The sequence below is a fragment of the Amphibalanus amphitrite genome, unplaced genomic scaffold (genome assembly GCF_019059575.1).
Source record: "Amphibalanus amphitrite isolate SeventyFive unplaced genomic scaffold, NRLGWU_Aamphi_draft 000897F_arrow, whole genome shotgun sequence".
Lineage (NCBI taxonomy): Eukaryota > Metazoa > Arthropoda > Thecostraca > Balanomorpha > Balanidae > Amphibalanus > Amphibalanus amphitrite.
The window spans coordinates 243,434-271,031 of record NW_024882391.1 but is presented as its reverse complement, the minus strand read 5'-3'; the positions used below and the strand labels follow the sequence as shown (position 1 = coordinate 271,031).

The 27,598-nt window shown below is 49.3% G+C and overlaps 3 protein-coding genes across 5 annotated transcripts; 1 reads left to right on the top strand and 2 right to left on the bottom strand.

Moving 5' to 3' along the window:
* Positions 1-7,035: 7,035 nt before the first annotated feature.
* Positions 7,036-16,129, bottom strand: LOC122367795 (alpha-(1,6)-fucosyltransferase-like). Its single transcript, XM_043341209.1, has 11 exons — positions 16,071-16,129; positions 15,406-15,672; positions 14,880-14,971; positions 14,305-14,476; positions 13,734-13,899; positions 13,273-13,459; positions 12,115-12,352; positions 11,565-11,750; positions 11,088-11,238; positions 10,475-10,661; positions 7,036-10,036 (listed from the first exon to the last, which is right to left on the bottom strand). The coding sequence occupies exons 2-11, from the start codon at positions 15,624-15,626 to the stop codon at positions 9,900-9,902; spliced, it is 1,737 nt and encodes a 578-aa protein (XP_043197144.1). The 5' UTR covers positions 15,627-15,672; positions 16,071-16,129; the 3' UTR covers positions 7,036-9,899.
* Positions 16,130-16,432: 303 nt separating this feature from the next.
* LOC122367808 (non-structural maintenance of chromosomes element 4 homolog A-like) lies at positions 16,433-19,419 on the top strand. Of its 2 annotated transcripts, none has more exons than XM_043341226.1 (2): positions 16,433-16,591; positions 17,629-19,419. In XM_043341226.1, exon 2 carries the CDS (start codon positions 17,720-17,722, stop codon positions 18,590-18,592), a length of 873 nt encoding a protein of 290 aa, XP_043197161.1. In that variant the 5' UTR covers positions 16,433-16,591; positions 17,629-17,719; the 3' UTR covers positions 18,593-19,419. The 2 variants fall into 2 exon arrangements, with proteins under 2 accessions (XP_043197161.1, XP_043197162.1); XM_043341227.1 differs by lacking the exon at positions 16,433-16,591 and adding an exon at positions 16,789-17,220.
* A 1,119-nt stretch (positions 19,420-20,538) lies between these two features.
* On the bottom strand, positions 20,539-27,358 carry LOC122367807 (calcineurin subunit B type 2). Of its 2 annotated transcripts, XM_043341225.1 has the most exons (6): positions 26,980-27,358; positions 26,724-26,763; positions 23,480-23,656; positions 23,058-23,179; positions 22,422-22,544; positions 20,539-21,673 (listed from the first exon to the last, which is right to left on the bottom strand). In XM_043341225.1, the coding sequence occupies exons 1-6, from the start codon at positions 26,980-26,982 to the stop codon at positions 21,626-21,628; spliced, it is 513 nt and encodes a 170-aa protein (XP_043197160.1). In that variant the 5' UTR covers positions 26,983-27,358; the 3' UTR covers positions 20,539-21,625. The 2 variants fall into 2 exon arrangements, with proteins under 2 accessions (XP_043197160.1, XP_043197159.1); XM_043341224.1 differs by lacking the exons at positions 26,724-26,763; positions 26,980-27,358 and adding an exon at positions 23,955-24,174.
* Positions 27,359-27,598: the final 240 nt, after the last annotated feature.

The following is a 27,598-nucleotide window of genomic DNA, read 5'->3' as shown; positions in this document are numbered from 1 at the left end:
GCGGGAACAGTGAACGAGCACTACCGTCTTGTCGCTTCGACCATAGAGATCTTATAATATAATCTTATATTATAAGATCTCTATGGCTTCGACGGGTCGAGACGGGACGGGTAAGAGAAAGGAGAGTGGGTATGACGCCAAAACGACCAGTCAGAACAGCACAGAGCATGTGCTAAGTGCTCTCCCTCTCTCTTTCTCTCTCTCTCTCTCTCTCTCTCTCTCTCTCTCTCTCTCTCTATCTATCTCTCTCTCTCGCATCTTTTTTTCTCCACCTTCTCTTCCCTTGCTCTCTCTCTCTCTCTCTCTCTCTCTCTCTCTCTCTCTCTCTCTCTCTCTCTCTCTCTCTCTCTCTCCTCTTTCCTATATTTCTCTCTTTTCCTACCTCTCCTTCTCCTCTATCCTTCCCTTCCTCTCTTTCCTCCCTCTCTCCCCTCCTCTCCCTCCCTGCCTCCCTCTCTCTCTCTCCATCTCCCTCTCTCCTCCTCTCCCTCCCTTTCTCTCTCTCCCTCTCTCTCTCTCTCTCTCTCTCTCTCTCTCTCTCTCTCTCTCTCTCTCTCTCTCTCTCCCCCCCCACGCCGTACGCCGTTTCATCAGACCATCGGGCGCTGGGAGAATGGCTTATTGGTCACCGCTCTGCCGGCCGGCGATCGTCAAACTTCGCCGACCGCTTATTCGCTGACAGGGATCACTCAAAACCTCGCAACTCATGATGATCGTAGGTTGGGAAAAAACGCCAAAACTCGATGCTTGGCACGTTCGGCGGGCAGATGAATAAGAACAAAAGCACTAGGGCATGTAATGAAGACTGAGACGTTTTGCAACCCCTTACTCATGTTTTTTTTTTTATCGAATTGGTTTGACATTCTGCTATCTGTACTTGGGGTGATAGTTTGATTTAGGATCCTCATGTCTGGGAAGCTGGCAGATTGAGTCGCGCAAATAAACTAATTCCTCAGAGCGTGATTGTGCGCGTGCTGGCTGGTGCCGGCGCCGGCGCGCGTCCCTGCGTTGTGGCGACATTCGCGGCGCATGCTGATGACAAATGCGGCGCGCTAATGACGCGGCGTACCGCCGCCGATGCCGCCGGCGTTATTATGGTCCAGTCGGAGCCGTTTGTCACGCTGACAGCCTTTATTCGCACCAACTGGGATAATGTCCGAGCGGTGCGGCCGGCCCTATTTGCTGGATATTTTAGTTATTAGCGGAGGAGCCGGGCCGCTCGCGGGACAAAGGACCGGTCGGTGGCCAGCGGCGAACCATCGGATGTCGTCGGCGCCGACCTTTGTACCGCGGCCGGGTCGCCGGAGACCGACTGAACGGGTGGCGTGTATGTACGAGCTGCCGCAGCTATGACTACGTGTACCGGGCTACCTATGTGTATGGGCGTGTACTGTATCCCGTGTACGGGCTAGCTTATCTTCCTGCACCTGTGCAATGTGTGCTCCGCATCAGCTGCCTTCGTGCACTGGTTGCCATAATTCATCATCAGCTTTCGCCCCCGGGCTCTAAAAGCATGCAAGGAGCTCCAAGAAATAAGCAAATGTCAAGGTGTAGAAGACAAAACGGGACGTCGTAGTAAATTATAAACCGCTAATAAACAATTATCAATATATCATTTATATTTGCGATGTTTTAGGCCCGTAAAAATTATCAATAATTTAATTGTTATCTTCAACGAGTTTATTTGACAAAGCTGGAATGAAACTCTTGTAAAGGGATAGAGCATCTCATCTCTTCATGCCATGGGTTTCACTTATTCCGCGCTGAATGACTGATATCTCAGCCACCCTGAGTTGACCGTTTGGTGACTGACGTCAGCCACTCTGTGTTGGACGTCTAGTGACGCGCGTCAGTCGTCCGGTGATGACCGGCTGATGACTGACATCAGCTGCCCTAAAAGGACAAAATACGGTCGCCGGCCGGTCACGGCAGGTCCGCATTAGCTGCGGCTCCCCGCCGCGTCCGACATACAGACAGACTCTCCGACCCTCTGGCAGTCGGTCGGGACGGACAGAAGGATGGGGGCTGTTCCGGCGGTCTACCCCAACCCTTTGTGTGCGTGCCGGGTCCGTGTCAGCCACGGCGGGCTGTTCCGAGGCGGCTGACCGATCGGCCCCATCTCTGGTCTGCGGGGGCTGCCGCGGCATCAGAAACGGTCGGTAGTTGTGTCCAAGCCAGACATGCAGTGGGGGTTGGAAGCGGTGTGGGACGGCAGATGGAAAAGAATAGCAGAGACCTATTGGTATTACGTCTTTGTCTTCACAAATCGCATGTATTTTTGCAGCCTGCCGATCATTGCTTTCAGCACTAAGATTAAGTGCAGCATCTAATTGAAAGATACCTTCCCGCTCAGTTCACCGTCTTCGAAGTTCGGCTTTCTATCTGACATCGGGGTCGCACGTTTCAAAATTAATGCAGACTATATAAAGCCAAATGATCAGGTGGATGGCAATGTTACGTATAGGCTAATCCCACCATACCAGCAAATATCTACCTATCAAACACAACGACCGTCCGGGGATGCACCTAAATGACAGTTCACAGATAAGTAATACGCCATAAATTCCGGCCGGCCAGTCTGGACATGATCAATCCGTCATGTGCCAATTGGTAGCGCTCGTTCCCTTTGGGAGCTGACCGGGGTGGAGCGCCACTGGTCGCCCGCTGATTGGCTGACATTTGCCGAGTCTGGGGCGGTCCTGACCAGGTCAGACCGCCCGCGCACCCCGCTGCCGGTCAACGCCGCCCGACTGCGTCCGTCTCAATATTTTAGAAAAGCTAACTGCCGCCGCAGAGCCAAGACGTCGCTCTAATCAAACATTGCTGCTCTCGTAATGGAATAATAGAGCGTCTGTTTTTCTTCCACGGCGGTATTGCCGGTTCAGTGCTTCATAGATCGATGACGTCATAGGGGAAAGTCGCGTCATCGACCGTACCAGACGAGACGGATATATGACGTTCTACTGTCTTGCTAGTTACTTGTGCACGTATATTTATAAATCATGCGAATCGGTTCCGATTTAATCGATTTCAGACGCGCGTGTCTTTTTTTAGCAATATTATCTTCGTCCCAGTAATTAATTCGGCGACTTAGGCTGGTTGTTCCAGTTTTCCTCGTGGTCATTCTGATTTCACATACCTACCCCACAACAAAATGCAGATATAACGAAGACATAAAAATACACAGGCACATTGGAAAACTTCAAATGCACCCAAAGACAAACAACGTATATAATGCTGAATAAACTGCAATTTGAATTAGTCTAACGCAAAAAAAAAACGCATCTCGATACCCCAGTAACACGTGAGCTGACAAGGAAACCGCATGGTTGTGACGTGCCGACTAATTTTTATTCCCACATGATGTTCCGAACTGCGAAGCCAAATACCTGAATTATAATTAGTTAGTTCAACAGCAGGCAAGGGTGTTCATTTTCCCAAAATGATTGTGGGTGCCAACCTGTAGGGGCGCCAGGCCGCTTAGGGGACGTAGGGGCGCCAGAAGGTTACAAGGGCGCCGTGAGATCAAGACAAGGGCGCCATTCTCCCAGAAGGGCGCCAAGTGATTAACCTTCCAGGTGGTGGGGGGGGGGCATTTTTTTGCCCCCCCCCCCTTTAGTTTTTTTCAATATATCTCGAGAACCGCTGCGCCGATCGTCACCAAACTTTCAGTATCCTCCCGGGAGCAGCTAGCGCACATGGTGACCAAAACTTTTTCCAAAGGCTCTGATAGGTTGGCCGCTAATGACGTCAGAGTGACGTCATTTTTGCCATTTTCGACCCAAAAAAAGGTTTCGCGGGAAGAGCTCTCAGGCCGACAGCTTTAGAGATACAGAAAAATGTTTCAGACATAAAAGGTGTGGAATCAAAAGGGCTACAAAACTGCTATTTCGGTTTTTCTTTTTTTTTGGATTTTGACCCCCAAAAATCAAAAAATAGATTTTTTGAATATAATAGCCGAAAAATCCAAAAAGTTTTTTGAATTTCGAAAAAACCGGAATATCTGTGATAGCCCCTACCGCCTTCTATCTACATACCAAATTTCAGATCGATACCTCTTTTTGGCCAAGTTATAGCGAAAAAACTGTTCAAAATTGATGACGTCAAATTTTCAAACTCAATTTTTAGCAATTCTAGACCTCGTAGCGCAAAACTAAGACCACCATTAGACTCCCCGTGACGAGCTGCATCGAATCGATACCCATTTTATGCAAAAATATCAACTTTGAAATTTGACCTTTTTTGACCTGACCTTGACCTGACCTCCACCAGAAAGTGACCTAAACCGTACCTGATGGTCTTATAACCAACACCATTGAGTTGGAAATGAAAAGCTGGCCATAAAACATGCATCGCATAACCTTAGTAAAGTTGGGCTCATGTGGTGACCCTTGGTGACCTTTGGTGACCTGACCTGTGACCTGACCTGGTATGACCAGTGACCTCTAATAGCAACATATGTACTAGACAACTGACGCCTTATCGCTGATTTTCGACAAAATGCGTTTTACTCGGTGTTATAGCGCTTTCTCTAGAAGCCCCGTGAACGGTGAAACATTTTATCTTTGACCTGACCTGTGACGTCATCGGTGACCCCGAGGTCAATGAAATTTGGTTTCCTTCGACAAATTTGACAGGACTATCGAACGCTGTTTGAATTTTCCGGATCCGTCCAGTAGTTTCGGAGATACGAGGGGGGGCAAAAAAATGCCCCCCCCCCCCCACCGCGCGGAAGGTGGCTGGTAGGCCCACCGCCTGCCGGGTTAAAGGTAGTGTGCCAGCTTTCCTGGACCGTATGGAGTTAATGGCCCAGATAAGGAGAACCGGATTTTTAGAACTTATCCATACCTTCAAAACTCATGGAAACGTCTTAAATTCTTCAAATTTTGAGTACCCCAGTGCGAAATTCGCCCCGACGGGTTGTCGGTCGTACCCCAACCACATTTCACACCACTATGAACAATAAATGCACACACTGAAATCGCTATTACCGATATGCTCATCCAATCAAGTTTCGATAAACCCGTTCATCATCAGCTCCTGCGGTTTCGAACACGCCTGTTAGGTGGTGCGGTAGACCGCGCCCAAAGCCAGGGCCCCGGTAACGTGAGGTAGCCGAGTCAGGGCAGCGTGCGCTGACCCAAGCCGGAGCCGCGCGTCCTCCCGGTGTCATGTGATAGCCCGGGGCTGCCCGCGGGGATGCGGTAGACCGCGCCCAAAGCTGCGGCCCCGGCTTGGGTCAGCGCACGCTGCCCCGACTCGGCTACCTCACGTTACCGGGGCCCTGGCTTTGGGCGCGGCTTCTGCTCATACTTTGTGGTGCGGTGGTGGTGCGTCGGGCTGCGCGCTCTGACTTCGGCCAAGAAAAATGCGTCAGCTGATCATTGTCATTTCTGCCACTTGCGTGTGGTGAAATGGGGTCATAACTTATGAGACGGCTTTTTCATATCAATTATTTTACATAAAATCATATTTCAAACCATAAATAATGTTCGACAGCCAAATAAAAGAAACAATACCAATACAGGCTTACAGTTTAAGGCTCGACATTGTGTTGTCTACGATTAGACAGCTGATAACTCATTCCCGTACGTCGTATGGTCGTAACACTATAATGACCTTTGCTTATTGTCACATGTGCGCCGCATTCGCGATTGTTGCCGACGCCTGTTTGCAGGTGAGCCCACTACAGTTGTTATACATATCTAAAAACCGATAAACTTTTAGGCGAAAAAGGCACTATTCCAGGCCCATTTTTGATTTTTTTTTGCGATATTAGGTAAAAACAGAAGCTTCTTATCCTAGGAAAAATAAAATGGGAAATCTTTCAAAGGTGGCACACTACCTTTAAAAATGTTTTATGATCCAGGGACGCAGAGAGGTCAGAAGGGCGCCGCACAGTCTGTAATGCTAAGTTGGTGGGGACCTATGGGGCGCCAGACGGTTACGAGGGCGCCGTGAGACCATGAAAAGGTTAGAGCATGACGCCGTTAGAGCATGCGCAGGGTGCCGTGCTCTCGAAAGGCTGTAAAAGAAGACTTGTGGGTGCATTTGCATGATTGTGGGGGCATATTTCAGGATTGTGGGTGCATCTGCCCCTACAAAGAGATATAAAATTACGCCCCTGACAGCAGGTTTAAAACCAAATGTGCCGAAGAACGGGCGTCGAGACACCGAGTTTGGACTATATCCCGTCTGTACCGCAGAGGCATCCGCTCCAGCCGCGTTTGCAGCGCACCCCTCCACCGTGGCGCACCCATCACCCGTCCTCAGTCGGCCCCCCACCCACAGGTGTGAGGCTGACCATAAAGCACGCGTGGCTGCCGGCCGGTGAGCCGGGAACGGTAACAAGCAGCGCTGCAGCGTGCCTGCATCATCGGCGCGGCTGCTGATTTCCCGGGCGGCCAGTTAGTCGGACGGCGGCCCGGCGCCGCGCCCCAGCCGGGCCGGGGGACGGGCTCGAACTGAACAGGGGCAGTACTCGAACTGAGAGGGACGCCGCGCCCCAAACGGACCGGGGGACGGGTCCGAACTGAACAGGACCGGGACTGAACTGAACGGGACAGTGACCGACATGAGAGGGGCGCCGAACTCGGCGGGACAGACCTAAGCTGAGCGAGCCGCCTCGCCCGACGGGACTGATCCGAGCGACCGTGCGCCGGATTCCTTCTGAACGGGGCACCGTGACTAGGGGGATGAACTGGAGCCCAGGGACTGAACTGAGCGTGGTGTCGAGCCCAAGAGTTCCCATTTTTCTGGGTCACCTCGGTTAGGCAACGAAACTCGCATGCTTCTTTTGGTAATCAATAATTTTATAATCAGATTTATACGTCTATGGCCACATTTTCTAATCGTCAATACGACCGACAATTGTCAGTCTTTTTAATCCGGTATTTTCGAGTACACTCATGGGACCAGCAGCCTTCATTTTTCAGAACTCTAAATTAAAAGCCGAGTATCGGTGATAAAGTGCAGCTGCTCGCCCTCACTCGCCTATGTCCCTTATCCACACGCGTTCCTCCACTACACAACGTGACACCTGCTACATGTGTATTTCAGTGCGCACTTCATCTACAAACTAGCGTATAAATAGCATCCGTAGACATCGTTCAACGCTCGAACATTGCTCACACAGTGGTTGGTAGACATGTCTCGGCACCATCAGTTATTTATCCACCCAGCACAACAAAACGTGCTGAAAAGTGCACGGCCAATGGACACTCAGAGGGAAGTGTAGAAAGAGTGAAGAAGACAGTCAGCTCGTCGCTGGCAAGACGAACCACCAAAAAACGTGAGATTATGAATCTATTGTATAGAGAGCAATACGGCAGAAAAGCCAGCCAAGAGAAGAACTCGGCAGTCGAGACTAGGAGACGCTGCTAGCGCACAAAACGGTCCAAAAGTGCGTGTGCAGCCGTGGATATCAAACATGTATAGACCAGATAGCGTGTAATGCCTGCGGCAGGCTAAATGTGAGGCACACTTTGACAAGCTAAGACTGCGACAACAGCAAACGTGTGGCTCGCATCACTGCAAGGAAAAGTGCCGCAGCAATAAGCAGCAATAGTGAATAGTGATCAAGGTTACAAGCATAAATTAAGTTAGTCTTCGAAGAATGCCGTGAGGCTGGATAAGTATCGCAGAGAAAACACTGTGGAATATACACACACATTCGTAAAATACGCACTGGATGGATCGCGTACACAACTACTTATCAACACCTCGCAAGCCGGCGCCTCCCAGAGTCGATCTCGTTTCTTTCGTTAATTCGTTAAATAGGTAAGGTAAAGCCAAAATATGACCAACAAAAACGCATCCGATGAATGCGGAATTGCGTACCATCGTTGTAAGCCGTCTAGGTCAGCATATCACAGACATGACCATTGGTCACCACCATCGGCGAAGCAAAACCTCATAATTCTGCGAAGATACGGCACCTCCGAAAACGCCGAAAACGCTAGAACGCTTTTAGCGGAAGCTTGTCGTTGAACAGTCGTAAGAAGAGACTCTTGTGGACGTTTTTGCATGGGGACTGTCCCAATGCGAGCAGCGTCAATCCAATTTGGAGATGGGTTCATCAGGTCCGATAGCGACATCGGCAATGCGGCAGCACCGAGAGACCAGTAGAGCCTGCCGGAGCTCTGGGCGGACCCGCTGCGCACAGCAGTACTGAATGGACGAGCACTGAACGGACCAGCATCCCACCGGTAATACTGAACTGACCAGCTGCCAGTACGCCGACAATACCGACAGACCAGCTCAGCCTCGCCAGTAATGCTGAAAACACCGGTATCCTACCGGTAATACTGAACGAACCAGCAGTCATGTCGGCAGCACTGATCGAGCCAGCAGTAGCCCATGGGCCAGCAGCTACTGGCGGAAGTACTAAGAGCTCAGCAGTCCAGCCCAGCAGCCCGTCGGCCGGCTGGGGTCACCGGCCCGGGCGGCTCGAACTACTATCATTATGACGGCTTCAGACTACTGGAGTGAACCGAATCAACCATGAAGTAACCACTGTCCAGACGACATGCATCTGATGCCGATGTCGCTGGGTCGTATTGCTAAATTGGCGTGTAATGGGGACTAAGGAATGCTAAAAAGAAACCGCCTAATTTGAAGCATTGGCAACTGAGACAAATATTAATGTCTAAGGGTACCAGTAGTCTAGAAGCTAAACATAAATGATAGCTAAATCGATGTCCTTAAACCGAAATAACAATAAAACACCAATAATAACACAAAGCACCAACAACTTAATCCCGTCCGCTTAAAACAGCACAGCAGTAGATCGGATACCACCGAACCAAAGTCCCAATTCACGGCAGGCGGTCTGCATCCATATCACAGCGAGGAATGCCTCGGACTGGCCACAGCGCACGGCCAGGGACGGCCGCCTGTCGGCACCCGCAGCAGGGCGACCCAGAGCCCGTACACTGCACCCAACAGGGGCTGGGAAGGAGCTACCGCGGCGGACGATGTCGTGCGGCAGCGAGCGACACCGCACCGCCAGACAGCACCTTCTGGTCGCCCTGCGTCTATCCCAACCCTCGGGGCGGACAGAAAACCCAACGGTGGACAGTTAGCCCGCACACGCAGCCCCTCACACCCACACACAAACGCACACCTCCCTTCCTCACAGACGGCCAGCGAGACCGCACGCCGGCAGGGCACTCTTGCCCCACGAACAGGCAGAAAACGACGGATAATGACAACCCCTAGACAGTGCTTAGCCATGACATTTTGCAAACACTACACTAATAGTAATACCTGGGAAGAAATTTCGCAAAACGAAAAAAAACAACTGCTCCTACTATCATGTCGCGAAGACGATGGTCCCTAAAAGCATAATGTAAGACACAGCACCGGCCAGTTGCATACACGGTTCGATACCCTGTGTCTGGCGCATCCCTGAACCATGGATCTGCCCACGACCTCTCCCGACCCGGCCGGCGGCACGGCTCTGCCAGCTGCTCCAGCCGAACGGTCGGGTGTCACTCCGAAGGTACCTCACGGCGCAGACTGCCGGTCGGCGAGTTAGGCCAACTTGTGGCCACCGGCACCGGCCGGCCGGGCATAGAATGCCGAATGGACTCTGGCCGCAGTCGACACTCAAAGTCGCAGCTGTCGGGACGATCAATGATAGCCGATGGGAACACGAATATCGAGGGCTATCAGAAACGTCCTTCGAGTACATTGGGCCAGCATAGCGCATTTCTGGGTAAAAGGGATCCTTGGAGGGCACCACCAGATGTCATGGGCCATTGGGGAGCACCTTCTGGTACCGTAGACGATCGGAGGGCACCTACGGTACCGCAGAGCATCAGGGAGCACCTGAGGGTACCGCGAACCTCAACCATTCGCCATTAGCGAGCCAGAGCACTACCGGTACCTGCGGACTATCAGAGAACTAGCGGTACCTCTGGGTACCGCGGGAACTCGACTACTCGCAGTTTGTCGCGCGTCTTGTACGCCGGGTATAGGCCGACCTTCTTCAGCCGCCGGTTTTCGCCTTTGGAGTAGCCGTTCCAGTGGTTACCTGCCAGATATGGAGGAGGGCGTCAGAAATACAGGGATTATCCAGTGACATGTCAGGCAAGCACTCATAATCCCAGCTAACCACAAGTCACCGGGTCAGGGCGGTCACACCAACGGAAATTATCTTGGACGAATTCATAGACAAGACAAGGCGACACGATCTTATTCAAGAGTCAGTTCGTTATTGACGTCTTTGATAAGTCACGTGTCATCTATGGAACAGACAATATTTTCTCGGCAACGATTTAAGTGTAACATGGATAGACCGAAAAACGGCCGAAAGAAGAAAAAAGGTTTCCTGAACGTGATTTCATGTTAAAAGGCAACAAAACAGATAAGTTTTCAACAGTGATACATGGACATTCGTCGATTTCTCCCTCAGATAATGAACGGCACCACCAGCCCCCGGCTGTCCTCTAACATTAGTGCTGCCACCTACCGGCGATGCCGACCGTGTCTCCTGGACTGAGGGCGATCTCCGACCCGTCGGCCGGCTGGTGAGCGAACCGGGCCGTCTGCTCGTGCGGCGACTGGCCGCCGTAGTAGTATATATCGTCCAGAGAGGTGAACCAGTCGGCCGCGTCCACGTGCATGGTCTGCATCAGCTCGTAGGCCACTCGGCAGACCTGAGAGGGAAGAGAGGTGCGGATTAGACAGCGGGCCGCTGTGGACGCGACAGTCGAAATAAAGGCTGACCGCAACTCGGACAGAGCTCAGCGAAGGCAAGCAAATAACGCACAGCAGATTCCACATAGCCGATAATCCTAGTGTTTGACTTGCGATCCCGCTTACCCTACCACCTGTGAAAAAGGACATGGTCTACCTACCATAAGATTGCGGCAACATTGTAAGAAAGTAAGCTTCTCTCACCTCCAGTCTTGTGAGAAACATGGTTCACCTGATGACAGTCAACCTCCTGAAAGACCATCACCTACCAGCTGCTGTGCACCTCCTGACTGTGATACTGTGAAACTGTGACCCACTTGTTAGGCCGTGACCCACCTGTGAGACCAGAAGCCTCCCGATTGTCAGACTGTGCGACCGTGACCCACCTGTGACGAGAACGTGCAGACCAGGTGATCGGTCAGCGACAGCGCGTGGATGTCGGTGATGACTCCGCGCAGCGAGGCGTCCGTGTACCGCGAAGAGACGGCTGCAGTCTTGGAGACGCTCGGGTCGCCCAGGAACGTGTAGTCCGGGAACCTAGGAGATAGGCGGACGGTTAGACAGAAAGCAGTTACCGTCAAATTATTTAAGAGCATGTTGCAATCCACTCAAATGTTACGGTCGCCATGTAAACTTATCAGAAATAAGATAGTGCAGTACAACACTCAAATGATCGCAAAGGACACGACCCGACAGTGATCGGCTCTAATTCCTGGCACTGCTTCTACGAGGGTTCATTGTCACCTTCACAACCACGAACCGACACAAACTGTCAGTTCGAAGCCCTCTTAGCCCTGGCGAGGAAGTGTCTCGCCACAATGGGACTGGAAACTTATTACTGACTTATTGACTTGGATACTGACTTGTTGACGGCGTCCTGGAACACGGACGGATCGTCCGAGGCCAGGTAGACACAGCGTCGGCTGCCATCCCCGCCACCGGCCTCCATCTGACGCCTCTCGTAGAACTCGTGCACGTGCTGCATGTACTCCTCGATAGGGTGGAAGGCCGCCTCGGTGCCCACCTTGTCCGTGCGACGCACGTGTATCCTGTGTCGGCGACGACGGTAGGGGGCAGGTCAGTCACGACGATAGGGGGCAGGTCAGTCACGTTAGCAAACACGTCACACAGAGAAGGAATGAGAGGCCGGTGTTACGGCCAAGTAACAATTGGTAGTCTGACTGTCAAAAACAACTGCAAGTCACTATGCTGGATAATAACTAGCAGACAACCGTAAATTGATCTCCGCAATTAACTAACACATCATAGAATCATACAGGATAAAGCCACTCGAAAAATTATTCAGCAAAGAGGGGAGAAAGAACGTCGACGAATATAACTATTCAGAAAAATAAATTGAAAGAACGTTTTTCCTCCACCAAGCTGCTAACCCACAGCGCACCCTTCACATACCCGACGCAGGGGTTTCGCAGTTGGACCCGTTTCACGAACGCGTCCAGGTCGTTCTGCAGGTGTTGTTGCGGCCTCATGAGGTACCTCACGAACTGGGCCGTGAACCAGACACTGGGGTCGCCGTGCAGGCGGGCCAGGCGGTCCGCCAGGTCGGCCGGTACCGCGAGCGGCAGGTACGGAGGTCGGGGGCTCACCACGTCAATGATGGGGAGCGTTAACACCTGGGTGTCGGCCGTGCCTGCGTCAGGGGAGGGGGAAGGGGGGGGGGGGTGTCAGCCAGGGCCCAGGGGTGGAGAATAGTATGATTGCAGAAGTTGCAGTCAACCCAAAGGTTGGCGCGCAGGTCAAATAAGAAGGAAAAAGCCCGATTAAGCATATATACTTCTTTTGCGGCTACATGTTGGTTGACACTACAAAAACAGCGAAATTCCATATACCATGATACGAAAAAGACATTATCACGCCCCAAAAAAGGCAAAAACATGGATGAATAGACGAATGGAGGTATAAATAGACGGACGGACGAATAGTATCTTAGCAGTAACATACCAAGACTTAGGCAATACGAACACAGATTGTGGCTGGTACCGTACCGGGAATGTGACGACCCGTGATAGGAAGGATGATGATCTGGGAGGACAGTAGCTGGATCAGGCAGACGCAGGCGGGAGGCCACTGGATCAGACAGACGGTGGCCCGGGCGTTGGTCGCTGGATCAGACAGACGGTGGCCGGGAGCTGGTCGCTGGATCAGGCAGACGGCGCCAAGGCCAGATAGGACGGCAGACAGAGGTACCTGGAAAATTGGAAGATGGACAATCAGGGTACAAGGATGGTAGCTGACAAGCATGACATTACATGGTAAAAACTGCTATCAAGTCAAAAGGCCAAATGTTTTCGAAATGTATTAGCTATGCGATAATGGCGGCAGTTGCATCATCAGAATCGCGCGTTTATTATGCGTGGTGAATAGGCCAAATATTGAGCTATGATAATATAGGTACAAAATTAAAAAAATCAAGATACATGCCACTATCTATTAGACGTCAGCAATCGCACACGACAGTCCAGACCTGCCAGACCTATCAACCGCACGTTTGCCCTTAAAACCACAGACTCTGTCGCCAGTCACTTTGACGTCCGAGACCGCTCAACTCACCGGGCCAGGCTGCCTTGGAGCGTCCGCCGGCGTCCTGGCAGGTGCCACTCAGCGGCTGAAACACCTGCTCCCAGCCGGCGCGGTTGTAGCGCCAGTTGCGCGAGTTGAGAACCAGCGTGCGCCCCGTGCCGTATGCCACGGTAAGGCAGTAGGCGACGTGGTGGAGCTGACAGCCGAACCCGCAGACCTGGCGAAGACGCTCAGGTGAACCATAGAAGTGCCGATAGTCGGGCAGGCACAAAGGACGACAAATTTCGGAATTATCACAAGATTGTCATCAGTTCAGAAGGAAGACAGGCGGATGGAGGATCTTCATACATTTACCGATGGATGACATGAGCACAGATTCGGTAAAATCGATGCAAGCAAGACCGTTATTTCGACGTTGCGTTTCCAACGTTGCGTTTGCTGAAGCACAATGCAGCGGAGGCCGACACATTCATCCAGTCCGAGGTACCCACCTTGTTCAGATTGCAGACAAGCTTTTTGGCGGTGGCGCAGTCCGGCGGATTCTGCAGGAAGTCGATCCGACGCCGCATCAGGTCGGCCAGCTGATCGGCCTCTCGTCGGCGCCACGTCTCCCAGCCGTCGGCCACAGTCAGGTTGGCCAAATCACCGCGTATTACCCTGGGAGGGGAGAGACACCGGCACCTGATGTATGGATAGGTTTGGGTATGCTAGACAACAGACATATCACATGTAACACAGCTATGATGCCAATATGATAAAATAAACCCGACACATGGCACCGAGGAACAGACGGAGAGGATGTAAAACAAGATGACAACGTAGACAGAGCAATGACAGCCATCTCATTCGACCGATCCATCATGGGCGATCGATTCAGAGAGAAGTTTGTCTTTGTACTTCGTACCTGTTACTGAACATCGACACACACACGCCGACATATCTGATGACTCGACAAGACCGTAAGTCGTAACCCCCACTCACGCACGTGCTGGGCCCGCCACACACCCGTCCATTTGCCGCTTTCCCTTCTGCGTCTGAGGACGGACTCGCTTGCTAACTTACGCGTGATACTGTCGCACGCTGTCCTGCAGTTTCTCCAGCCTCCTGGCCACCGGTGGAGCTTTGGCAGAGTCGTCCTTGCGCCAGGCAGTCAGCTCACCGCGCACAAAGCGCCACAGCTCGTCCGCGTCGCGCCGGCTCTGCCTTCGCGCCAGCTCGTACTCCAAGCTCGGCTCTGTGCGGCAGAGGTTCGGACTGTTACTCCCAGCGCCACCCTTAGTCCTCAATGTGACAGCCGTCAGAGGACTCAGGTGTTCAAACAGAGACTCAGTGGGCTAGCATCGATGGAAACGAGGATGAGTCAACATGTCACTGGTGTCTTGCTTTTGAAGTTAATACAATCAAATAGGTAGTTCTGCGATTTACTTTACATTGGTGAGAGCACTAGGAAAAACACTTTTGCAAGCAGGATTTGAAAGAAAATATCACACAACCAGAAAACTTCATAAACAAGCGATGGCAGCTGGACAGAGCAGCCATTTACTGCTGCAATAAGGATGGTAAGTGATCAACAGCATCAAAGAGCTGAGAGAAGGGCAAGAAAGAGAAATGAGGGTTAGAGGACTAGGGGTACTCACCTGACATTGACAAACGCTGAGGTGCTTCAGCCAGCTTATGCTTCAACTTCTGGATGGTAGCTGTGTTATCATTGCCAGCATTGGCAGAAATCCTAAATGAAAATAAAAATGGTCAAACACAAATATGGGTGATATGACAGTGACATTCAAAATTCATGTCAATTGGTACAAAAGATACCTGCCAAATGAAAACAGCTGAAGCAGACATTTTCAAACTTTTACAATCACCTAAGTTTACCTCCAGTGGCATGGTGAAGTGTCTGTACCAGCCAAGAAGTCATTGCCACATGACTTCTGTGACAACTCTAATATCTTAGCTCAGTACCAGCAAATAGACATCATTCCACACAGCACTTCAACCCAAGCTGTTACCTACTGTGCAAAACTATGGCATGCTATTGCTTAGAGCAATGTTTAACACTTATGTGACGCTGACATGTCACTTGCTAGTACACTAGCATGTAAAATAGCCATCAGCAGACAGCCATTCAAAACAACCACCAACCCTGAAGCTCCAGGTACTCACTCTGTGAAGTCGACCAGCATTTGCCGCAGCTCATCGTTTTGCCGACGCAGCTCAGCCAGCTGGGAGACAGCTGCATTGAGGCGACCAACAAGGACAGCACCACTGCTGCCGCCACCGCCACCCACCAGTGACAGCGGGCCAACAGTGAGGAACACCACCACCACCCAGACAGCGGCCAGTAACAGCAGCACGCGCACATACCAAGTGCCGGCAGCAGCCATTGGCTGCCCTCACTGCACCCAGCTACCAATAAATATCAACTGGCACCTGAAAATGAATGCATGGGATCAAGATCAGAAATGTGTCAGTCAATCATCATTCATCACACACGTTGAGGTCATGCCCATGGCATGTATATTGCACTCAAGATCTAAAAGATAAGTTGAAGACAAACTCATGATAATGATTAAGAGGTATCCTATCTTCCACTGTCTTAATCAGTAGCAGCCAGCAGGGCATTCTCAGAAATAAGAATTGTTAGCTTAAAAGTAAGCAAGAGACACTAAAAAAAATCAAAATTGCGTACCAACCCTGGCACCGACCTCATTTGCGCCTATAGACCTTGCCAACAACAATGTAAGATTTATTTGCCAATACTTTGCCAGTAAATGCCCCAGCACAAATCAAGCATAAAATAAGCATAAAATAAAACAAATGTTACCTACCTTCGTTACCTTCTTCAAAAATTATTGCATGCAATATCAATATGTGCCTTTTTGTTATCAACGCGCCACAAATGTAGCAAAGTATAACACCAAGGATAACAAAATAAAAAGAATAAAAATGACCTACATGACGTCACAAAAATCATCATCAAGAGTAGATCTTCACTTTTATTTCAAATATTTATAAAGCAAAAGCATGTATTTATATTGTATTGATATATTCAAGCATCAAAAATGAGCACTTGTAACAAATACGAGATCCAGGTCTCCCGAGGTGGCAAGTGCCTTGGCAAGTGCAAGTCAATTACCTTCGTGACGTCATAGATACCATTACCTAATTGCATTCATTTCTTTCATTGACCGAGACGGGTTTCGGCGCGAGTTAGGAGATTGAGAGCAAATTGAGAGAGGGGGAGGTTTCATAGGGCTGTGGGCTGTTAGCGTTATTAGGTAGAATTTCGGGAATTTCCGTATATTTACTGTCCGAAATTTCTTACCTAAGAATCTTCATAAGTTAAACGGTAAGTGTCTCACGTATCAATTTATAATGTTAGGTATCATTTAATCAGGGTATCGATAAAAAATGTAACCTAAATCGTACTCATCTTTTTTTCCATTTCAATTTTGCCAAATTGATTTCAATTTGCATTGACGATGGCTAGGCTGTGCGTGAGCATGCTAATGGGTTTTGCACAGGGGCTTACCTTACGTTTCTTTGCTGCCACATAGGGAGGGCTTGGAGCTCTGTTCGGTCGCTGTTTTTATCAGCACGCTGTCGGTTCTCCCACATAAGGAAGTTATTGCTGGCACTTCTTGGCCTCTCGTTGGTCGAATGAATAGACCACGTGAATTCGACCAATGAGGAGTCAAGAAACAGCAGCATGCTGGCAGCCTGCTGATTAAAAAAACTGACCGATTACCGAACAGTACCCAGAAGACAGATGACGTCACAGGGTGTGAAGGTTTTGTCGATTTTATAGACACTGCTGTGCAGCAAATAATCTTGTTTAGGCTCTAATGGATAAGCGAGCCCAAAGGTTAATATCAAACTGCCTTAGAGACAAAAATTCTCGAAGGCAAGTATTGACGAAGATTGGCAGACACCCTCTGACGTTATCTTTCAAGATCACCGATGTAAACAAACAGCTAGGTAAACATTTGGTATTTAATAATGCTCTTGTGATAAGAAAAACCACATAAAAATGTCTATACCTCCTTTGCTGATCCCATTGCGTCTGCCACAAATCAGTATCTTGTACAGTCACCCCAGCACAGAAGATAAGAATGGTACCAACAGGCAACATGGCCCAAAATGGCTGTTGGGCACCATGCGCCATCTGATGGCTCCAGCTGCCTCCCCCCATCCAGCCCCCTTATCCCACACTGATGAGACCTCATCAGTATTGTTATGATTTATAATAGGTTCCTTATTTTTTTCTGATGTTATGTACCTACCTATATGCAGTGAGCTTGTAAATGCTAGCAACTGTAATGAGTTGATACAAATTTACATATCCCTCTTACGATGAATACTGATCTGCTGCCGTGGTCTGTCCAGCTGAGGTGCCACCACGGACGAGACGCTGTAGTGGCTAGCCTGTAGCCACGGGTATCGGTGACTCCGCTGCTGCTGCGGACAACTGGACACAATGCCGAGCGAGGAGCGCCGTCACAAGGAGCGGCTGCTGGTGCGCTCTTACCGGGACCAGCTGACTGCTCTGGAGGCGGCTCAGCAGGACGGTCTGGCCGACAGGAGCCTGCAGCAGCGGCTGGACGAGGCGGAGACCCTCTACCGGAAATGTGAGCTGCCCGAGTCGACGGTGGCAGAGGTGGACGGCCAGCTGGTGGCTCAGCTGTCGAGCGAGCTGTCACGCAGCGTCCGCAACGCCAGCGCCGGGCCCATCACCTTCCAGCCGGCCGACTTTGCCGCTCGCCTGTCGGCGGCTGTCAACCAGGAGGATTCACTGACGCCCAACGCCTGGGCTGGCTTGGGCCGGCTCACGGCGAATCTGCTGGGGCCCTGTCCCGGGCTGCAGCTGCTCAACGGAACGCTCGGAGTGCCCAACGCGCCGCCAGCCGAGCGCAAGCAGCGCGCGCCGCGCGCCCGTCCCAACGCGCTGTCGGCTGCTGTGGCGCCCGACAAGGTCGTGGAGGTGGCCGAGCCAGGCGCCACGCCTCAGCAAATCAACAGACTGGAGTCGACGTTGAAAGCGCTCTACAGACGCCTGGGGAAGCCCATCAGCTTCTTCGAGTTCGCGTACCACCCAACAGACTTCGGCGTCACTGTGGAGAACATTTTTCACGCGTCCATTCTAGTAAAGATGAAAAAGGCCCGGCTGTACCACAAGCACGGACTACCCGTACTGGAGCCAGTGTCGGGTGGAGCGGCCCCAGCCGGTGGCGATGCCGCAGGGGACAAACATCAGATGCTGTTCAGAATCGACCACGAATCATGGCGGCGCATCGTGAAGGAGTTCGGCATCAAGAAGGCGCTGATCCCGCCTGCAGAGGGGCGCCAATAGGGCGGCCCCTGGCGCCGTCGGCACTTGGTCTGACGGTGTTGGTTGATGCCCGGGTATCAAAGTGCGCTGGACGTTACGCGTATGTTGATGCTTTCTGGTCGTGTTTTCATTGAGCGGCGTGACATGTGATTAGTCGAACCGTAGAACAAGTGCCTTTTGAGATGAGCTGCCAATGGCAGAAGCCATCATGTAAGTGCATTGTGAAACTGCATTGCATTTTGCTTGAGTACAAATGAAGTTTTCATATTCATCATGCAACTGAATAACCATTTAGAATATGATTAGGGAAATTAACCTTACTGCTGCGGCAATGAAATCGCTTGAATTTAAAAGATCAAACATTTGTAGAAGATCACGATTTCTCTATAGATTCTTGACTTTTTATTCTAACTTTTTTGGTTATGGGAGGTTCTTATTTTCTTAAACTCTAAAATTATGCTTGAAATGTCTCACAATTGTTATCATTTTTTGCGAGGTTTGGTTATGATCAGTGTCAGAAAAAACGTTTATGAAAATGGTCTTTCAGTTGCATGATGATATGTAATTGGGCCATCTTAAGTGGGTTTGCTACATCGTATTACAGGTGGCACAACCGTTGTATCTGTTTTACGAGTATCTACTGCTAAAGTGGCGAGCTTTTTCATAGTTTCTTCACTTAGTCATGTGTTGATTTGGGCAAGCAATGATTTTACTTGCCTTTTGTGTAATTGTATATATGTGTTTTAGCTTATCATTCCAGACATGCGAGGGCTGCATTCATTTCCATTTAAGAAAATGTTATGTTAGCCATGTTGCTGTTTCATTTATAATACACAGTGTTGTTTTAACTCATGGTTCACCGTGACATTTTTAGGTCAGTTGACGTGCTTACTATCAACGATCACAACATTCCAGGTCCTACCTCAGATTTGGGTTGCCAATGCTGAGCCGCCGAAAGGTAATCCTTTGATCTTTGACACTCTAGCTTTGAAACACTTTCTGTGTAGATCCTTCTGGACATTTTGTATCCGAAGCAGAGTGCCTTGTTTATGCGCGCACCGACACAGTTGTAGTTCGCTGACTGCGGTTCAGCGTCCGGCGGCTGTTGGGTGCCGAATCAAGCGCCGACGACTCAAGATAACTTTACTGTCCTGACGACTTGAAATACTTCAACCTTTCAGCGCGCACTAGGCACTGGACGACTGGACGTAATGCGCGATATGTGCGCCTTAGCAGTGGACGGTCACCTAGGGAACTGCGCTGGGTTGATCGCGGGCATGGCTCTGTACCACAGATAACAGTCTGTGTCTGTACCTATGTGGAGGTGAAGCGTGGCGGATCCGGAAATCGGGTACCCACGAACCCATATCCAGGAATATGGCCCGTTCGACCCTGCCATAGCAATGCAGATATGCCAAAATGTGTAATGTGTGTGTTCCCCTCTCACGGCCATCTTTTCTTGTTGGTATATGGAGTTGCCGTAGGCCACGATTGCACCACCCTTGCCTAGAAAAGCACCCATTCACCTGCCAAACGCGCTGTTAGCCAAACATGAGTTTAAAATTCATGTTCATCGGCGATCTTGTCCTCCCCGTTGGCCTAGTGGATAAGGCGTCCGTCTCCTAACTCGGTGGCAGCGAGTTCGCGGCCGGAAAGCTCCACGCCGTTTGACCCGCGTTCCTATATTAAGCCAGCTGGCAACTGGCGAGACAGGGCCACGCTAGACCCGGGAGGACCGTGCCGCCATCTACCTGCGGCACGTTAAACTTTCGATCCAAATTATCACCGGTGAACCGGGCGCGGGCAAGGCGGGGTGGTGGGTCCGTGGTGTCATTCGCAACAAGCTCTGCTTAGCGGGGCACCCGGGCCCATAGCCACCCATTCATCCATTCGGACAAAATTTCTAAAAAAAAAAATCTGCACGTAACCATCGTCATCTCTCAAACACGTATCCCTACACACAGGCATTATTTGATTATTAATTGAATGTATTTGTGGCAAGACCACGAAATTCGCATCGGGTGAAGGAGTCACGCGTAAACGAAGTCAAAAACTGTACACCTCCACGCGCACACACAAAAAAAGAGGAGAGAAAAAAGAAGACAAAGAGGAGAGAACGAGGAAGAGAAGATAAAGAAGAAGGAAGAGAGATGGAGAGGGAGAGAGATATCGAAAACAAAAGTCAGGCATTCAGGCAGGTGAACAAACAAAAGGTGTGAGAAAGTGAGAGAATAGGAGATAGCGTTCTTGGTGACCAAACGGCAATCACAACACTCAGAATAGTCACAATTAGGGACATCTAATATGTATGCAGCTACTATGACTGGCTAAGTTTATATAGATATATTATTCCCAACAAAATGTATGATTAATTCATCGCATAGGCAGCAACCAACCGCACCAGTTGACAAGTGTTGGGCACCAAACACAAAACCACGCTTTTCTCTGCAGGCAAAGTCCACCGGCGACGAAATCGGGCATGCTCAAGCACGGAACGGTACGATTTAGCACCTCAGCCAGGCGGTGGCACGGCCGAGGGAAGGGCGTGCCACGACGGGGCGCAGCGGCCGAGCACCCAGCAAAACAGCAAGACGTCCGTGCCACCAGCCGGGCCGCACGAATCGGCAACATTCCGCGAGAAGCGACACAAAACGCACTCTGACGCAGAAAAGTCATCCGCGTACCCGCGGACCGCCCCGGCGATGTCCTGCGTCCGTGCCAGTTGTCCCAGGTGACGTGCTGACCAATGTGCCGAATTTAGCGGTGGGTTCCCCTGAAAAGCGGCGGCGGCGGCGGCAAACCCAGCCGGCCGACTGAAAGAGGGCGAGAGGGAGAGAAACAGAGAGCAATGGAGACCGCCTCCGGGCCCATCGGTGCCGGACGTTCCACTGCCACTTATATCAGGTGTTTGCAAGCAGCACTCCAGCGGCGCCCTTGTCGACTGTAGAACTGCGGCTGCCAGACGTTCCTGCTGTAACCGAGTTCTGTATCACAGGGCGGCGCCGAGTCTCCGTCCCCTTCCCATCCACCCGCCGCCGTGGCGCCGCGACCCTCTTACACGTCCACCACCATCTTCTTGTGGACGTCTGTGTTGCCCACCACCTGTGGATAGCCACAGACGGGCGGGGTTACACATCTCGCCGAAACAGTAACGCACAATGCGAGTCATTTTATACAAGGTGACTTGGACACTAGACCGGCTACAAAGACGGTCGTTTGCTTCTCCTTCGGCAGGGAAGTACGGGCACGCCGCACTACACTCTCTGATGGTCAGGCCCTATGGAAGCTCGGTTTTAAAGTTAGGCTCCTCCTCCGAGCTCGACTCCCGCCCAGCCGGCGCCTATAGATTCATTCGTTGAAGTTCAGGAAACGCAAAGCAGCCTGGCTAATCCAGCCTGAAGGTCCAGCCACGGGCGGTGACGTTAACTTTTTTTATTGGGGCTTTAGGGCGCGCCGACTACAAGGTCATTTTGCGCGTGCTAAGCTGTAACAAGCTAATTAGTCAAGTACTTTCGCAACTTACATTGTCATGGTATGTACATCAAAAAAAAAAAAAAACTGAAGGTGAGCTCTAGATCGATTTTTTTTAGGGGGACGGGGTTGTTAAGGCACGACATTGACCGTCGATGATAGGGAAATGAGTCAATATCAATACTAACACTGATAGAATATTTGGTGTTTCAAACCAACTTCTATGTCAAAAGCTTTTGATGGAGATGCCTAAAAGTTAAAACAATCAACACAAATTGAATCATTTGCTGGGTAGCCGGTGTAATGTCAACTCAGAAGCTGTATGATCATTGATCATGATATGATGGTCATCGTTCACGGCTCACCATCGAACACTTACCGCGCAGAATTCTTCGAAGTTGATCTTGCCATCCTCGTCCTTGTCGGCGAAGAGGATGGTCTTGTCGACAATCTGCTGCAGCTGCGTGTCCTTCAGGTTGCTGCCCACCATCATCTTTAGCACCTGAGGACAGCACAGACGACATCATCGTCCCAATCAGGATCCAGGGCAGCGCTTTACAAAGGCTTGAATGTTTGACCATCGCAACATCTGTCCTCAAAAAGGAACACCTTCTTATCGTTCACGTTACGAACTCATGGACAATTTTATCGCGATTCGTGGCGAAAAAATAGCAGAAATGCACGGCTGCATACAGTTTGGTCCAAAAATTCGCTGCAAGTATAATGCTGTACAGTGTACACAACAATTGATAATAAATATTAGGAGAAATGCGATGAAAACCTGATAGGAATGCCTTTTCTGGGATTAGACAACGATCCTCCAATAAAACAGCTACACAACAACACACATAAATAGAATAAAGTCTTTACAATACACTTAGCACTCATTTGTGATACAACAATAATTCAATATCTTGCTACAAATTAATGACAAGGTGACACTCATTGGAAAAAAACTTACCAATGCCAGGGAATTAAAGCATAAATCATTCAACATACACGAAGGAGACCGTACCTGGAACAGTTCTCCATTTGATATTAGTCCGTCCTTGTCCATGTCATAGATACGGAAAGCGAACCTCAGCTTCGAGAGCTTGTCTCCCTTGACAGAGAACTGTGACACACCCTGGATGAACTCTGAAAAACATAAAACAATAATTGTTATTTACACATAAGTGCACTGACAAGACCGATATGCCAGCACTACTGATAAGCGTTTTATTCGGCATCCGTACATGGAACTTAACGATAAATTTGGTATTACTCCTCCAGCAGTTCATTACGATATAATCAACGACTTCCACGTTAGTTTAGCAAACGCGAATCTGCTGCTATGCCAGAAATGAAATTGATTGAGCAAGGAAAGTTAAGCAGCAATGTTGAGTCAGTATGCGCTTTCTAACAACAATACCAGTTTCAGGAGTGTTGAGCAATCACCTTTGAAGTCTACCTCTCCATTGCCATCTTCATCGAATATTTCAATCACTCGTTGGACTAGAGGATTCTGCTGAAGCTCCGGCAGAGACATAAATTCCTCGACGCTCAGCGATCCGGAGTTGTCGAGATCTAGTTTCCGAAATCGCTTTCCAAGGCGCCGAATTTCATCCGGGTCGACTGAAACAAACAATGCCCAACCGTCATCAAACAATCGAGTCAAATAGTATAGACAGAGGCAGAGACATTGACAGATACATAAACAGACAGAGAAAGAGCGAGTGCGTGAGATTGGGAGAGGGAGGAAAACATGCGACAGCAAAAGACAAAAATAAAGTGACGTAGGAAGTATGAAGAAACTCATTGACATTGTACTTGGGGCTATAAATTATAAAAAGGTACGTAGTATTGCACTTTGGTTATTTTCCTTTTCCCATAACGCCAATGGCAAATGAGATCCCATTTGCCGCTCACTTACAAATTGATGCCTTGCCGCTCCACATCATAAAATAGGTTTAGGCGCTACGCAATTAAATTGAAGCGAGTGCGTTTCCAAGCGTTTATATTTAATTAGTCTTAGTAAACACAATTTAACTTTCGGATATTTTAGTATTTGCGCATAGCTTTGATCTTTCCTTAATATTCCTTTGAATTCCTGAAATATCGGCATGTCGCCGTCGCCATGTCGCCGCCTTTGTTTTGTAAGTGGCGCGTGACCAATCAATACGGATACTCTCAAAAGCTGAAAAACGGCACAAATGGGCCTTCCGATCGCACTCGCAGAGATCCTTCAACTACAGAACATTTATCTTTATTAGACGTTTTCTCACAAGAAAATACGTTCATATTATTCCTCCTCCGTACACGGTAATTCAGTTTCCCGTCACGTCATTCACTGTGTTTATGACGTGCTTATAGCGTGACAAGTCATACCTATTGGATCAACGCCGTTCAGGCCACCAGACACTGAGCTTGATAATTTCTTGGAGCAAAATGCTATCCGATTTGTGATCAGTGTCCATGAATGCCTACGGTAAAAATGATACCATGCGTGCCAGAGCCAGAGGCGTCAACGTCTTCCGTGAACATCTAAGGTCACTCATCTCAGTTGACCTATTTTCACCAGAGATTCATTTCTGTGTAATTTTGAAGTGTTGAGCGACAGTTTTAGGCATTGTGTGATTGGCCTCCGTTCAGCATGCATAATACCTACATGATTCACACTCTGAGCAATAATCGCCACGCAATGTGTGAATCGCTTATGATCATAAATACCAGTATAACGCCTTTTGGGGCGACTAACGGAGCGAGCGAGAGGGTGGGCCTTGCACGTGCGAAATTTCGACGGGGTACCTCCAGCTGACTTGTGCACGGCACCCTACTAACCGGTCTCTAGCGATGTGCCAAATTTGAGCACAATCGGCCCAGCCGTTCTCGAGATCTGGAAGCGGCACCCTGCACGTGCGCACGTGCGAAATGGGTCCCAACTGACTTTTGCACGGCACCCTACTAACCGGTCCCTAACCATGTGCCAAATTTGAGTGTCATCGGTCCAGCCGTTCTCGAGATCTGGAATCGACCTCTGCACGTGCGCACGTGCAGCAGCACCCCAACTCTGGCACATGGATATGCATTGCCTAGTGGGTGCCTACCTACATGCCAACTTTCAGCGCAATCGGCCAAGTAGTTACCGAGATATTGCAACAATTACAAAAGTGACACCTCTTCGTTTTGCACGTGGCACGTGCATAAGGGGTCACCCACATGCATCGGGAATAGTCCAATACTTGGTAGAAGGAATGGAGCTACCCTACAAAAATTACCGCGTGTAAATCGGTCAAGTGGTTGCTGAGATATACGCGTCGCAGAATCGTGACCACGGCCGGCCGGCCGGCCGGCCGCTCATACTCAGAAATTTCCGTCCGAAAGACTACGCTCGCTTCGCTCGCTCCGTAACAAACACATACAAAACATACAAAAAAGTAGACGACCTACGCTGACTTCGACCGTGAACCAGACCTTTCGTTACCGGGACGATCTTTGTCCTACAAATCTTGGTCGCGCAAACCTTAGTTCGTATTGTTTTAACTCAGTGACCGGCAATGCCAGGCCGGCGGGGCAGATTTGGCCGCGAAGTCGAGTCTCCGACCCTCGGCTGGTATCGGCAAAACGCTACAACTCAAATAGCCAGCTTTTGCCTACTTACGTGTACAGGTGTTCGATGGCGGTTTTCACTATGAGACGCCGATCAACTGTCAACATCTTTCAGCTATCGCAACTAATCAATCAATATAATTCAGCAGTCATGTTTTGCAAATTTTACATGTCTTGCCTTATATGGTTGCTTGTATCTGTTCGTTGCAAACTGTTCGTCCGGCTCGCCGATCGCGGTCACTCTGTTTCATAAAAAAATGTTTCATCTGGCCCGTACTCAAAAAAGGTCACCGATTGCTGCATTGGCAGTGGCCAATTTGGCCACTAACTTTTGGAATAGTACTTCTTCATATGCAATCTGATTAAATCGCTTTGCAATTCCTCATAGGCGCACAAGTCTTCATCACGTAGCGTTCTGTACCCCCAAACCCATCTCCTCATTCATTAGCAAAATGCATTTCTTTACCTTCACTAATCTTTGTCCCTAAACTGTCCAAATGTGTAGGGATTTGAGATAGGATTGGATCTCCACTGCCTTTTTGCAACCTTTCACATTAGGTAAGGAAGTATTAGGAGGTACATATGAAGGTTGAAGGATGGGAAAAGAGAAGATGATAATAAAGAGAAGATTCAAAGATGAAGATTTGTGTGCATAGAGAAATGATAATCCAAGATGAGGGCATGTGTGGATGGCAATTTTGCACAAATAGGTATCTATGGATAAGTAGAAAGAAATTTAAAGATTTGGATCAATGAGAAATTAGATGGATGAAGCGAGAAGACAGATAATTTCAGAAACAAGTAAATGTATGACAAGCTAATTGAGAGAGGAAATTGTGGTAAAGAGAAATTCAGGACAAGACTTTGGCCATAGAATAGGTACCAGCTTCAGTATTATCCATAACTCTTGCCAACATGAAGTAGATGCCTGAGATTTTCAGAAACCATAAGTCAAGAATGGAAAGACAACCTTATTTAGCAAACAATGACATGCAGCTCAGAGAAGCTGATTGGGTGGAGCAGCATAGGTCACCCCCCCCCCCATACTATGCAATGCATATTTCAGAATTCCCAGGTGGTGGTTGGTACTCACAGTTGGAGCACATCTCCATCGGGAGTGATGTTTCATTGCCCTGCAATAGGAATTTAACCTGTGGTCAACAACTCCAACCCAAGTTTTAGATATCATGACATGAGTAGAGGTCAACTACAATTAAAGTGCATGCCTACTTATTCACAGATTAAAAAAATATGCAACAGTTCATAATCAGCCTTACAGGCTCAGGGCTCAGGCTATGGCTAGCCCCATGACAACTCAAACTGACAAAGAAATCAAAGTTCAAACTCACCATTTTTAGTCTTTAATGAGAACAATCAAGTACTTTTCAGTAAAAGACACCTTTTCAGTCAGCACACTAATCTACCAAAAATCGAAAAGAGGCTTCATTCAACACTGGAGTACATTTTTACGTCCAATGCTGATGCACCAGTGAGCAGCCTTTCGCCACCCAAGCTGTTTGCCAATATCACAAATGGACTGACTAGGATTCACTACAAGTTCGGCCTTTCACAACAAACGCCACGACAAAATCCCAATCCTGTATCTTGATGTATCAAATCAATAATGCAACCGAAGAATAAATAGAATCACAATTTTCCTCCTAAACAAAAACATAAATATGTGAAAATATAGCGTCGCATTCGTCTCAAACAGGCCCATGTCGTCCCCTATCTCCCTGTGTGTCCAAGTGCACAGATGACGTCACACGAAGGGGCGGAGTCGGGGGCGGAGCCTAGCGCAACGGCCGCCATATTTGAATTTGTTTTATAAGAATGTAATCTTTATTTTGGCTTTCAGTCAATTGTTATCGATAGTTTTATGAATGGTTAGCTGTAATATAAGTGATTTTTAAAGAAAAAACACATATTCTGCTTGCAATTTCGATTTGAGTCCGACCCGCGCCTAGA